The sequence below is a fragment of the Podarcis erhardii genome, assembly GCF_964252035.2.
Source record: "Podarcis erhardii genome assembly, chromosome: 2".
In the NCBI taxonomy this organism is placed as follows: Eukaryota; Metazoa; Chordata; class Lepidosauria; order Squamata; family Lacertidae; genus Podarcis; species Podarcis erhardii.
Window position 1 is genome coordinate 32,645,156 of NC_138498.1, and position 13,218 is coordinate 32,658,373.

Genomic DNA, 13,218 nt, shown 5'->3' on the forward strand with positions numbered 1-13,218 from the left:
AGTTTATTCTCCTGTGCCTCAAAACCATCTTTAAGCCTTTGCTGACGCTCAATCAGACATCACAGCTAGTTGCAGACTCGACTCCTCATTTTACTCTACTAAAACTTTAAGAGCTGTGGTGTTTATAAAAAGCTATTAGAATCCTAGAATTGGAAAGGACCACAAGGGTCACCTAATCTAACCCCCTGCAATGTAGGAATCTTTTGCCCAGCGTGGGTCTCAAACCCATAACCCTGAAATTAAGAGTCTCGTGCTCCAACAACTGAGCTATACTGGGTTCAGTGCTCCTTCAGTGCTGTGTAGAGAGGCAGTTGGATGTTCCAAGGTTTTTCACGATTGAGAATAAAAAAATAACACACTTCTGAAAATTGCTATTTCTCATTATCATTTATTAAATTTCTATACCACCCTTCTTTACAGGATCACAGGGTGGTTTACAATAAAATATTTATTTCTGGGTGGGGTGGGAGGGGATTTCACTGGGAATGCTCCTGCATTCAGAAATAGCAGCAGAGGCTGCAGCAGTCTAATCATGCACAAACAATTCAACACTCCAAACACTTCACTTCTCGCCAGTGCTCTGCACAGACAATAAGCAGGTATACTCTATAGCAGGGATAGCCACCATGGTGCCCTCTAGATGGGGTTGGACTACAACTTCCATTATCCCTGCCCATTAGCCATACTAGCTGAGGATGATGGGAGCTGGAGTCCAGCATCCATAGAGCACTACAGAACACCTGCTCTATAGCCTAGAATGCGAAATTAGGTGTCAAGGAAACCAAATTCAGAAATAAGTATGCAAATGTGCATAAAAATAATTTGCATTATTTCTATAGGGTGAGATCCAATGTTAATAATTAGGTCTCTGAATAATCAACCCTGTGACCCCTGGATTGAATTGACTGTCTCTGTGGAACCTCAGGGGCCACGCACCTTGCCCTAGTTCCACCCCCAAAGCAATTCAGGAGGTAGGATTGGGTTATTAAGTTTTTTTTTTTTAAAAAAAAAAAAACAACCCTGAGCAGGTGGCTTTGAAGTTGGCGGTGCTGCTTAAGCAGCTTCCCTGCACACAAAGGAAGCTTGTTTGCAGGGAAGCTGTTTGCAAAAGAGCAGTGACCAGCTCCACACAGGATCTGCTTCAGGAAGCAGGAAGCAGGACAGGCCTGGCAGGAGAGCACCTTGTTCCACCATGAAGATTGAGCCACCCAGTAGGTTCCTCCTTTTTGCGGTTTCTCCTTCTTCCTCAAGACTGCCTCTCCTTCCTGCCTGATGCCCCACCCCCATCCCAACAGTCCTGGATGACACTGGGACACTTAATCCAACCTACAGAGATCTGGGGCTGTCTCAATTGAACTCAAATGAGGCCCAGATTCCTTTGAATAGTTCAGTTTGCGCTAGAGATTCAGGTCTCAGGACAAATCCAGTGCACAGTCCTATTAATTGTACTGTGGGTGGTCCATGCCAAACACAATTTAGTTGAGTATCGCCCCATTGCCCATTTTTTTGAGAGAGTTGCATATTTATTTCTATTGTGATACAAGCAGTATGAACAATGAGGAAAGGCAGATCTGAGGCAATTATAAGCCCATTCCAGAATGGCAGAGTCAATCCAGTCAGATGGGCAGGGTATAAGAAATAAATTGTTGCTGTTTTTTGTTAAGGATGCTGAGAGTCGTTAAGAGGCCCTTAACAAACGGTCTTCATGACTATTAAAGTAGTATGAGTTCCTTAAATGGATGTGTGGTACCTTCATTTTCTTATGGTTGCAAAGGTGGGATAGATTCTTTGAGAGGCCTGATAAACTGATAGTTTGTCAACATTTCAGTTATTACTTATTTCATCTCAGGGCTGCACACACAGGATTCCTTCACCTTTTCCCAAAATGCAACCCCCTTTTAACTTTTTGGCAAATGCTGCTACAGTATTTACAAGCAGGGTTATACCATGCCAGTATGGTACAGTGGTACCTCAGGTTAAGTACTTAATTCATTCAGGCGGTCCGTACTTAACCTGAAACTGTTCTTAACCTGAAGCACCACTTTAGCTAATGGGGCCTCCGGCTGCCGCTGTGCGGCCGGAGCACGATTTCTGTTCTCATCTCGAAGCAAAGTTCTTAACCTGAAGCATTATTTCTGGGTTAGCGGAGTCTGTAACCTGAAGCGTATGTAACCTGAAGCATATGTAACCTGAGGTACCGCTGTATAAGTTTGTAGTTTATTCTATGGTAGCTGAAGACTGATTGCAGAGACTATTAAACATTCACAGTTCCAGGATTATAAAACATCCTTTATAGAGCTAATCCAGTCCATCATCGAAAAAGTCCTTAAATAGTATCACATACATCATGAGTTAACAAATGTTCTTTCCTCATATATCCAGCATATTGATTGTGGAATGCATCAAGAAGAGGAGACAAGCTACAATACAAAAAGCAATAAACGTATAGTGGTCCAGCCAAGATAAATGGGGGTTTCAATTATATTAGTTAGTGGTGAGGGCACAGAATGCTCAAGACAAATAGGTGTGGGACTTGGAGGTAACAGTGGGGGACTTGTGTATGTATATGTTTTTCAGCCAGGCAAACGTGAAATACAGTACATGTATAAGATAGCTTTCAAATGGCCATAAAGGCAAGTGGCTCTGCTATAGCATGGAACACAGGAGCAGGATAGAATCAAAGAATTATAGTGTTGGAGGGGACCCGATGGGCATCTAATTCAACCCCCTACAATGCAGGAATCACAGCTAAAAAAATCCCTGACAAAGGCCACCCAACCTCTTTAAAACCTCCAATTAAGGATAGTCCACCACTTTCTGAGGTTGTCTGTTGCACTGTCATAACAGTTCTCCCTATCAGAAAAGTTCTTCCCAATGTTTAACTGGAATTTCCTTTCTGGAATTTGAATCCATTGGTTCAGGTACTACACTCTGGAGTAGGAAAAAAGGGGGGGGGAAGCTTATTCCATGTGACAGCCCTTCAGATATTTGAAAATGGCTATCGTATCACCTCTCAGGGTATTTCTGAGAATATGCACTCTGTAAATACTGGTCTACTTTATAATCATTAGTAGGCAAGCAGTCACTAGCATTTCTAGTGTGGTTCCACAAGGATACAGATGCTGAGGCAGAATAAACAACAGGCTACAACTTCTTGATTACACTATTTTTCCATTTAAAAAACCCTCTTGTTTTCCTATGTGAAGTCTTAAAACAAAGCTTTGTGCTTTACTCCAAGCATTCTAGTAGAAAGAAGATTAGCCCTCAACTATATTGCTACAGTGCCAGACTGTAACATTCCTGAGGTTGTACAAATGCAATGCAATAGGAAACAGGTTTGGCTAACATGACATATATGTGATTGGAAAAGGAGTGAGAAGAGCATTGCAGATATAGCTTATGATGTGCTTCAAGACTAAAGATATGTCCAAAGACCATTTACAATAGTGGTCAGGGCATCTCGACACTTGCTTTGACCTTGTCTTCCGTTTTCTCCCCAAAGACAGCTTTGGCTGCACATTAAAAAAAAAGGACCAGCAAGAGTCCTTGCTGAATGTTAGGGCAGATATCAGTTCACTGTTAGACTGGGGCACCATCCAGTGTCAGGGTAGAGGAGACAGTGGACAGATTTGAATCTGCAAATAGAAAGAAAATTAGAAACTGTCAGAGGAGTTAACACAATCTGGCCTGAAATATACAAAGCCACCAGTGCAGGGACATTGGCCATAACTTGTCAGTATATTTTGCTGGCAAAGAAATGCCATTTATTATTCTTGTGCTTGGATTTGTTAGTCAAATTGATTTCATTTGAAAAATGGTTACATACGCACCGAGTTGGATCTTGCTGTATGTTGAACACTTCACCCACGCTTACAACATTGCGCCTGTTCTCAGGACCACCATAACTCAAGGTAACCTGACAGTGGGGGGGAAACACGTGCTTAGAAACAGCACTTGCCAGAGCATGGCAAACAATACAAGAATAAGGAGGTGGCAAATGCAGAAGTGGCAAGGGAGGGATAGTAGCCTTGTGATATTTCCAAGACAAATAGCAGAAATCATGTAAAAATAAATGGTGAACAAATAAGTTGCTGGTGAGTGATCCCTATCTGCTACTCAGGATAATGCAAACATAGCTTAGGCCCAGACTAGATGTGTCAAAAGGACATTCCCCCAGAATGAAGAAGACCAGGATGAAGCAGGTCATTAGTGTTTCTGCCTCTTACTTTCACCTGCTAGGACTTGTCACAGTTCAGAAAGATTATGTAGCAAAACCATCAAACCACCCAAGACCTGAATTTAGGGCTTCTCAAGCCACCAATTCTATTATACTTTCACAACCCCTCTCCTGGCACTAGATATCTTTACATCCTGCTTGTTCATTCATTCCATTTCTCCATTCTGTTAGCAGCGGTGTAGCTACCACTTTTAAATGCCTTTTCGAAGCCTGCTCTGAAGTTCAGTGGCGTTCCCTGCTTTTATTCATTGCACCACTTTCACGCCCTCAAGGCTTTCCTCACCAATAATAATAATAATAATAATAATAGCCATATTAGTGTATGTTGTTTAAATATGTGTAGAGATATATTTGTTTTCCATAATTTCCCCCTTCTTGGTTTTTCCATGGTTGTGGCAAGCCTTTGGAAAAGGCATATGTATTACAGTACTTTTATAAATTGTTACACACACCAAACTCTTAGAATAGCTTCAGCCACAAATCCACATACATGTATCTATTTTGATGGACAGGCAAGCGGAAGAGATATCTGCATGCATTAAGGAAGATTTGTCCATACCTGTTTCAGCACAGCTTCGCCACGCAGCTGCTGCAAGTTTTCCAGATGAGAGTGGAACAAGGGGCTGCGCAAGAGTTTCACCTCCAACAGCCCCTCAATAATGTAACCAATGGTGCAGTCATCGGGGAGTCGAATTCTCTCTGCAGTGCTGATGAAGCTTCCTAGGCTGTCAAAAAACAATAAATCAGAGAATGAAATCTTCTAGATTCTAGTACGGCAGCAGAAAAAAAGAGAGAATTGTCCAAGTAGCACATACCTAGCCCAGGGGCTCATCTTGAGGGCAAGACCTCTGCTGATGCAGAACCCTGCACCACCTGTGGCAAACCAGAACTTTGCAGTGGTCTACCAAGATAAACAAATAATATTTCTGTCAGCTTTATGGTCACCTGGGTAAGTCAGATCCTATCCATGCATCAGGAATGTTTACGTTGTTTGATCTCCATATCCAAAGACTCTCAACAGATCATAGAATTGTAGAATTGTACAGCTGGAAGGGATCACATGGGTCATCTAGACCAACCAGCTGCAAGGCAGGAATATTTTACCCAGTTTGGAGCTCGAACCCACAACTCTGAGATTAAAGGTCTCTTGCTTTACCAACTGAGCTATCCTGAAGAGCAGCACAATGCGACAGCACAACAAGGATGAAGCATGGATCTGAAGGACAGAATCTGCAAGCAGAGGAAGGTGCCTACTTTCCTAAGGCACCTCTGTAAGATGATTTTCCATCCCAGAGTAGCGATGACTTAGGAAACAGCAGAAGCCATATAATTATTACTTCACAAATACTTCCTTAGGTAGCTGTGCTGACCACTGAGAAGTATATGAAGAGAGGGGTGGAAATTATGTCGCTTGCATCTGAAGCTGGCAACCCTCCGAGTGTAATTTATAAAGATATCATATTTAGACTACAGGGGGATGTGAGCAAATTGAGAGAATATCAGCTGAATTACAGATGACACACCACGTCCCTCTACTGCCATCTCAGTTTAGTATAGGATAAGATAATGAGACCTAAGAAAGGGTCTAACTCTGAGTGCAAGCAGCTGCAGAAAACCTCCTGAGCACCATATGTGTTGGGAAAGTGTTCCCAAGTTGCATTCTGCAATGGGATGGGGAAACCTGGCTGTAAATAGCAAAGAAGTGGGAGGACTTCCAGGATATTTAAGTGAGGAATACATAGCGAGTGCAAGAATCTGATTTGTTCAGTTTGAGATAACAGAGACTCAATTATAGAACATGCTCACTGATCCGTCATTCCGAACATGGTCTGCTGCTTCAATTGGATGGTCTAGACTTGGTCTCCCCACATATATATCTTGGCTGTGTGAAAAAGCAGACAGGAGATGCAGGAGATTGTGCAGGTTCACATAGTTATCATCATCCACATGACAAAACCACCTGCAGGAAAAAAACAAGACATGGAGAGACACAGAGGAGGTCACAAGGCATCACAAGATGGCTCTTTCTACCAGGTTTCTTTGGTGAAAGTGTCTACCTCACAGAATCACAACCATGAAAAGGCAAATGAGGCCACAATTTGAGAAGGCAAAAGTAGAGAAGCTCTTCTCAACTGAAGAAGTGTTAGATCAGAAGTCAGTACAGTGGTACCTTGTCTTACAGACACTTCAGGTTACAGACTCCGCTAACCCAGAAATAGTACCTCGGGTTAAGAACTTTGCTTCAGGATGAGAACAGAAATCACGCAGCAGCGGCGCGGCGGCACTGGGAGGCGCCATTAGCTAAAGTGGTGCTTCAGGTTAAGAACAGTTTCAGGTTAAGAACGGACCACCAGAACGAATTAAGTTCTTAACTCGAGGTACCACTGTATCTTGATTTGCTACTCATCCTTTCAGACAAATTTGGTTTCTTTTATGCTCATCAGTTGTGCTGGAGGTAGCTCATGCTAACTCACTGATGCCAGAAAGGAGAATTAAAAAATAGGCACTAATGGAAATAGTGACTCTCACTTACTTTCGCCCAGACTCTAGGAATTTATCATATTCCACGGACATCTTGCAGCAGAGAGCTTGGCGAGTGTGAACAGCTGAGCAGTTGGTATTGATTACATGGTCCCCTATAAAAGAAAAATGATTAAAACAGGGGAAGATGCATGATTTGTAAGAGAGATAACAAATACAGTAGGGCTTGCATATGAAGAAATGCTCTGGGTAATATTCAGTGTGGATTACATAGACATCTGATACAAGCAAAGCAGAATTCATACCTTGCAGTAGTGCAGAAGCAAATGTTGTTTACTCAGGTAGTGGTCTTTTATATTTCCTGCTACTTTATATCCCCTTTTTTAAAACTGGAGATGCAAAGGATGGAACCTGGGGTGTACTGCACACAAAACATGCTCTATCACTGAGCTACTGTCCCTCTCCTAGGAAGATAGCAAATTTATTTAACATGTGTCACCTATAAATATAAACCTGTTACAACTTTCAGAAATTTGGGAAGCAGCTTACCTGCCCTGAGACGTAGCTCCTGATCATCCCAGTCTGTGAATATAAATGTCTGTGGGAAACATGGAAAACAACAAAGAAAGACTTTATATCCTGAAGATTTTGAAGTAACACTAATGTTAAGTTTTAGTCTGAACATTGAGCAAAAAGACATTCTACTGGTTTCCAGCAAGCTAAAAATCAGGAAAGGATCAGTGTCTCTTTCCTAGGTGGAAGTTTAATCAGCATTTGGCTACCTAATTTGGTGGAGAGAGAACCAAATATGTCATCTAACATTGTACAAGCAGGTTTTTGCTCAACCCAGGAAAATTTCCACCAAAACAAGGATCAAGGATTTCACATTCCCCATGAATATCTTGCATATAACCTATATGTGAGGGTGGGACACGGGTGGCGCTGTGGGTTAAACCACAGAGCTTAGGACTTGCCGATCAGAAGGTCAGCAGTTTGAATCCCCGCGACAGGGTGAGCTCCCGTTGCTCAGTCCCTGCTCCTGCCCACCTAGCAGTTCGAAAGCACGTCAAAGTGCAAGTAGATAAATAGGTACCGCTCCAGTGGGAAGGTAAACGGCGTTTCCGTGCACTGCTCTGGTTCGCCAGAAGCGGCTTAGTCATGCTGACCACATGACCCGAAAGCTGTACGCCGGCTCCCTCGGCCAATAAAGCGAGATGAGCACCGCAACCCGAGAGTCTGTCACGACTGGACCTAATGGTCAGGGGTCCCTTTACCTTTAACCTATATGTGAACATAAGAGATCCTCCATGCAAGGAAGGCTCTGTTCCATTCAGATCACCCACCTAACATAGAAGATCTCTACACACATTTATGTCAGTTTACCCACACAGTCTCTTCTCATGCATGCTGAATATCCAGATGGCATGGTAGCCTGATATGTTACTGATGTGGGTAAGATTAGGTTGCATGGCCCCATGACCCTCCTCATGCTGTCTCTGAATAAGTTCTATGAATTATACCTGATGAGAGAGTATGAGATTTCAGTGTTAAACAAGTTAGTATTTTAGCTTGGTGAGGAAAGTGTTCTTACCTGCCCCTTAGCCTGAGAAATCCATGTTTGGAACAGCAAGTTCAGCCTTGTTCTATGGTACTTCCTTGTTGTTTTCACAGCAATAAAGATATCCTTCAACTCCAGCTTTTCCTTAGCAGAGGCTAAAGCAGGTTCCTCATGGTCTTTCATCAAATTGTCCAATCGATTAATTGGGCTCTCATTCATCTTTCTGTTAGCCTTCAGACCAGATCTCCCAGTGGTTATGATATAGTGACTCCATTCTTCTAACAGTTCTTCTTTCACCAAGGACACTATATTGTTCGCCTCATCATCCAAATGATCAATTGAACTGGACTCCACCAGCTGCAAAGTGATGTCACTGTTGCTGGAACCATTAAAAGGAAGTGGTGGCTGTGGCTGTGGATAACTTCTAGGTTTCCAAATGGCCTGGAATTTGGGGATTAGCAAGAGGAGAACTGCACAAAAGATAACTGAGAGCAGGAAACAGATCTTACTGAGCTTAATGCAGGAAAAGCTCATTCTTCAGCCCCAAGGGCCTTTGTCATATTGTAAACTTGTGACATTATTTTAAGGTGAGAAAAACAGAAACTGATACATTTGTCAAGGCCTAGTAATTTCCCAGCAACAGAGTATAATTTTTATGGCACTCAAATACCATAGACACCTACTTATATTTCAGGTTCTAACCTCTGGACTTGTCATCCTAACAGTAAAACACAGAGTTGGCACCTGTTCCACAGGGAGAGGGAAGCCTCTAAGCCACTGTATTATTTGTATATGTAAGTTCATTTAATCAACTTTAAAATTGTCTATTGACAAGTATTGAGGCTGAATGTTTAAAGACACCATGAAGCAAAAATCAAGACAGGTCTGTGCATACACAGCTTTACTCTTTATGAACACATGGAGTTGCTTTAAAGTCAGATGGCCTATCTGATACAGTATTATTTTTAATGGCAGCAGCTCTCCAGAGTCTTAGGTAGGGGTCTTTCCTGTCACTTGCTATCTGGTCCTTTGGTTGGAGACGGAATCTCAGAGTTTCTTCATGCCAGGCCTGTGCTCTATCACTAAGGTACAGCCACTTCTTATTAACGTGCATTATCAGTGTCCCATCTGCACCTTTCTTCAGGTGATAGGCACACTTTCAATAAGATGATGTTTTTCTGTTAAAAAAAGGACATTGTTATAATATCGTAAAAACAAACACATTTTAGAGTTTTCTGTACGTGAACATGAGAACCAGGAATTCTTTAAAAAACTACACATACATTCTTAACAACCTCTGTGAACCAAGTTGCAAGAGACAGAAGTGCAACTAAAGCACGGTTATTTAAACTTGCTATTGCACTGCAAGTATCTGCCACATGGCCTCTCAATTTAAATCTATTTAAATATTGCAGCTGTGCATGTTCCAGAAACCAATTATTCAGTATAATCTGTAGTGTATTTAATACACTGACAGAAGGGAAATGGTCGTGAATAAAAGCTTCTTAATTGATTTTTTCATATAATTATCACCTCCCTTGCTGGGAAATGAGATGAAAAAACATAGGGTTGGATACAGATTTAGTACTTTTGGAATAGATGCACTGAAATCAATAGGACTTGATTTCATTTTTTTTAAAAAAATAATATTTATTAGAATTTCAAATAGTACATAAAACGAAAAGAAAAAAAAAATTCAACATTTACAATCCATATTTTCAATTCCTTTTTTCCACAACTTCCCCTCGCCTCCCCTTCTTGTATTCCCTGTCCAAAAATTTGTTCAACAAGTTCTTCTCCCTAAATTTTTAACCTTAGTTTGTTGTTATATTAAATTCACTTTATATATCAACTTTTAGCATATATACATCAATCATTATACTTAAAAACTTTTTCTAAGATCGGCCCAGTTCTCCTTCCACGAATTCCCCATTTCAATACTAGTGACAACATAGAAAGAAAAAGAGATAGAATAAATCAGAATATTTTAGTACACCTTTTGGATTTCCAGACCCCACCCTCCCTTCCCCGGTTTCGATCCCCAAGCCATTGTCCATTAGTCCATCTGTTATCAGCCCGGCAGCCTCACGTCTGAGGCCCTTAAATCTCTCTCAGTCCCTCTCTGCCGGTTTCTTTGAAAGTCTTTTATATTAAACACCAAGTCTCGGAGGGGCACTATCCCTATAATGTCCATGTTCCTTCCAGCCGGATCTCCATATTTAAAAGTTGAGCTCAAATCTTGATTCTCAATCCTTCTAAGTCCAAATAGCCAAAAGGTTCCATCTTCCACCTTGATCAGATTTGTAAACCATAGGTCTTCAGATCTCCACAAAAGGAGATCCTTCCATTCCTCATTTTCCAATTCAAACCCAGTTTTTGTCATCCAGTTCTTATTTTCTTTTATGTCCATCTTGACAGGCCTCCGGCTCTCCTTTGCCTTCTGCAACATTGCAGCCCCTCCTTCCTGCTCCTCCTGCTCAAATTTCTTTTCTTGTTCAGCTGCCTGGATTTTGTACATCAAGTCCTTTTCCAGCTCAGTAGATTCCTTTACTGTTGGCTTCAAAGTTGTGGCACTTGTAGACAAAACATGACCTTGTTCTTGTAACTTACACAACTTTCTCACGAGAAACCTAACCTCATCCAGGTCAGCTAGTATTTTTTGACCTATTTCCATTTTTGTAATGTCCCTGAACCCCCACTAGAGGGATTCTGGTTATTCAGTATTCCTTTCACTTCCAACCCAAAAGCCAAGTTAGTTTGTTTCAATTCTTCTTTATTTTCAACAATTAACTATATTGTATCAAATGTAACCAGCAAAGACATCGGAAACAAAGTTCTCTATTTTTTCCGACTTTGACAGCTAGTTTGACAGCTGTCAAAATCTTCTATGTCTCCTCCGCAGTCTCCTCTCGCAGATCGCTCCCGGTCCCGGGATGGGTGGCACTTTAACTCAGAAAATAGCTCTTCTCCTCCAGCACAATTACTTATACTGTCAATCCGTGGAATTAATAACTTTTATCAGATAAAGAAAAGACTCTTCTCTCGACCTTAGTAGTCAAAATCCTTGCTTTAAATTGTATACAATAGGGGGGAGACGGACTTCCTTTTTGCACCTCCCCCACTCGTACCAAATCCAAGAAATTTTTAAATCCAATTTCCAAGTTACTCATGGGTTGTTGTTTTTAGATTTAGTCCAAATTTTTCCAAAGAAGAAGTTAGCGCTCTCCGTCGAATGGCATGCGGCTTCGCTCGGCAGGGGAAGCAGAAGACTCATAGCACCACGCCGCTCCCCGTCCTCCGCTCCGCAGCCTTTAAAAAGGCTCCTTTGCGGGTCGGGGAGGGCGCAAACGGTGCCCGCCGAGTCACCAGGTCCACGGGCTTCCGCGCCCGTGGTTTTTGAGGGTCCCCGCGTCACCGGCGCAGCAGGACCCGACCCCTGTCGAGCAGATTCCCTCCGGAGCTCGGAGGGAATCCGCCATTCGGCTATGGCGCCAACCCGGAAGTGCAATAGGACTTGATTTCAGTGGTACAGCTCTAAATCAATAGGACTTGATTTCAGTGGTACAGCTCTAAAGCTACAATCCTAATCCCATTTACCTGGGAGTAAGCCCCATTTACTTCTGAGCAGACATGGGTTCATATTGCACTGTAAGTATGACTCAAACTGAATCAGATGGTATTCTTTCAGGAAAAGATTTGGAAGGAAACACACACACAAACGGTCTCATTCCCAAACATCACATGTCTTTGAAACAAGGTTATAGCCCAAACCTACACAATATTAGGTGCACCATCCTAAACTCATTGATTTCTGTGAGCTTGAACAAACCTAACATTGAAAAGAATCAGACGTATCTGTTTCAAAGACCAGTCCTGTGTGGATGCCTGGTGGAAACCTGCCTGAAATACAGTAAGTTGTTCTGAGCTTCCACAAAGAGGGGCGTATGTGTAGTCAGTTAATATACTGCAGTTCCAAAGAATGAAATGCTAAGCCTGACAAAGTGCCCCTGAGCGGTATTGAAGTTTTCTCCTGACAAGCAGAAAAACATCTTAGGCTGGTTCACAGTACAACCCTATGCATGTTTCCTCAGGAGGTTCTCCTTACTGGGATCTTACAATACTTTCTCCCAGGGGTTCCCAAACAAGGGGCCAGTGCTCCCTGAGCTTCATTCACTTGGCCCACAGCATGCCTGCATTAAATATTCGCATTGATTTGCAGAATGTTTAGAATTCAAGTGGTAAAAAAAATGCATGCAACGTAAGAAATAAAAAGAAGAAATGAAATACAATTAAAAATCATACACCATGGACCACCGTGCATTATAATCTCTTGGGGGCAACCAAGAACATCAGCAGTTTTTGAAGTGGGACAGAGTTTGGGATCCACTGCGTTTTAGGGTTGAAGCCTCTGGTTTAAAGGCTCTGCCTGGCGATGGACACACTTAAAACAGGCATGAACTAGCCATTCCCAAAGGATTAGTACAGGCCTCGCTTCTTTAACTGGGATAGCTTTTCAGCAAAAAGAGCTGACTGCGCCCGGGGAAGACGGGACTTTTAGAGGGATAATGTCCCAGAGGCCCCATAAGTGCCCTTCGCAGCACTTTAGGCCTCTCAAGCCGGTTGCCATAGAAACAACGGCTCTTCCGCACCCCGGTTGGTCACCATGGCAACAAGGACACACACACACACACCTTGACATCCCCCCCACCCTTCTCCCGCCGCCGCCGCCACCCTGACCCTTCTCCTCCTCTCGCCTCCTACCTACGCGCAGCGTCTCCAAGGCGGAGGGACGCGGGCGCCGTCTCGCTGCGCGTCTTAACTCACCTGTCGCTCAGCTCAGGATCCGGCGCCATCCGCCGAGCAGATCGGGAGGGGCGCGGCGGGGGCGGGGGGTTGCGCGTTGGCAGCGGGCAGCGAAGGCTCCGCGGCCCCTTTAAGGGCT

At 42.9% G+C, this 13,218-nt stretch overlaps 1 protein-coding gene across 2 annotated transcripts; it reads right to left on the bottom strand.

Annotated features, from left to right (window-relative positions):
- Positions 1 to 1,012: 1,012 nt before the first annotated feature.
- On the bottom strand, positions 1,013 to 13,217 carry RFNG (RFNG O-fucosylpeptide 3-beta-N-acetylglucosaminyltransferase). Of its 2 annotated transcripts, none has more exons than XM_081851146.1 (9): positions 13,101 to 13,217; positions 8,310 to 9,454; positions 7,268 to 7,316; positions 6,771 to 6,873; positions 6,044 to 6,197; positions 5,053 to 5,138; positions 4,797 to 4,962; positions 3,831 to 3,916; positions 1,013 to 3,635 (listed from the first exon to the last, which is right to left on the bottom strand). In XM_081851146.1, exons 2-9 carry the CDS (start codon positions 8,808 to 8,810, stop codon positions 3,569 to 3,571), a joined length of 1,212 nt encoding a protein of 403 aa, XP_081707272.1. In that variant the 5' UTR covers positions 8,811 to 9,454; positions 13,101 to 13,217; the 3' UTR covers positions 1,013 to 3,568. The 2 variants fall into 2 exon arrangements, with proteins under 2 accessions (XP_081707272.1, XP_081707273.1); XM_081851147.1 differs by having other exon boundaries at positions 13,038 to 13,161.
- Position 13,218: the final 1 nt, after the last annotated feature.

Bases quoted from the DNA above. Each gene is read 5' to 3' on its own strand.
- RFNG (XM_081851146.1), bottom strand. From the start codon at position 8,810: ATGAGCTTTTCCTGCATTAAGCTCAGTAAGATCTGTTTCCTGCTCTCA. The intron at 6,198-6,770 runs GTAAGTGAGAGT...TTTTTCCTGCAG, and splicing joins TTCCTAGAGTCTGGGCGAAA to GTGGTTTTGTCATGTGGATG. The intron at 5,139-6,043 runs GTGAGCATGTTC...TTATCTTGGTAG, and splicing joins ATGTTCGGAATGACGGATCA to ACCACTGCAAAGTTCTGGTT.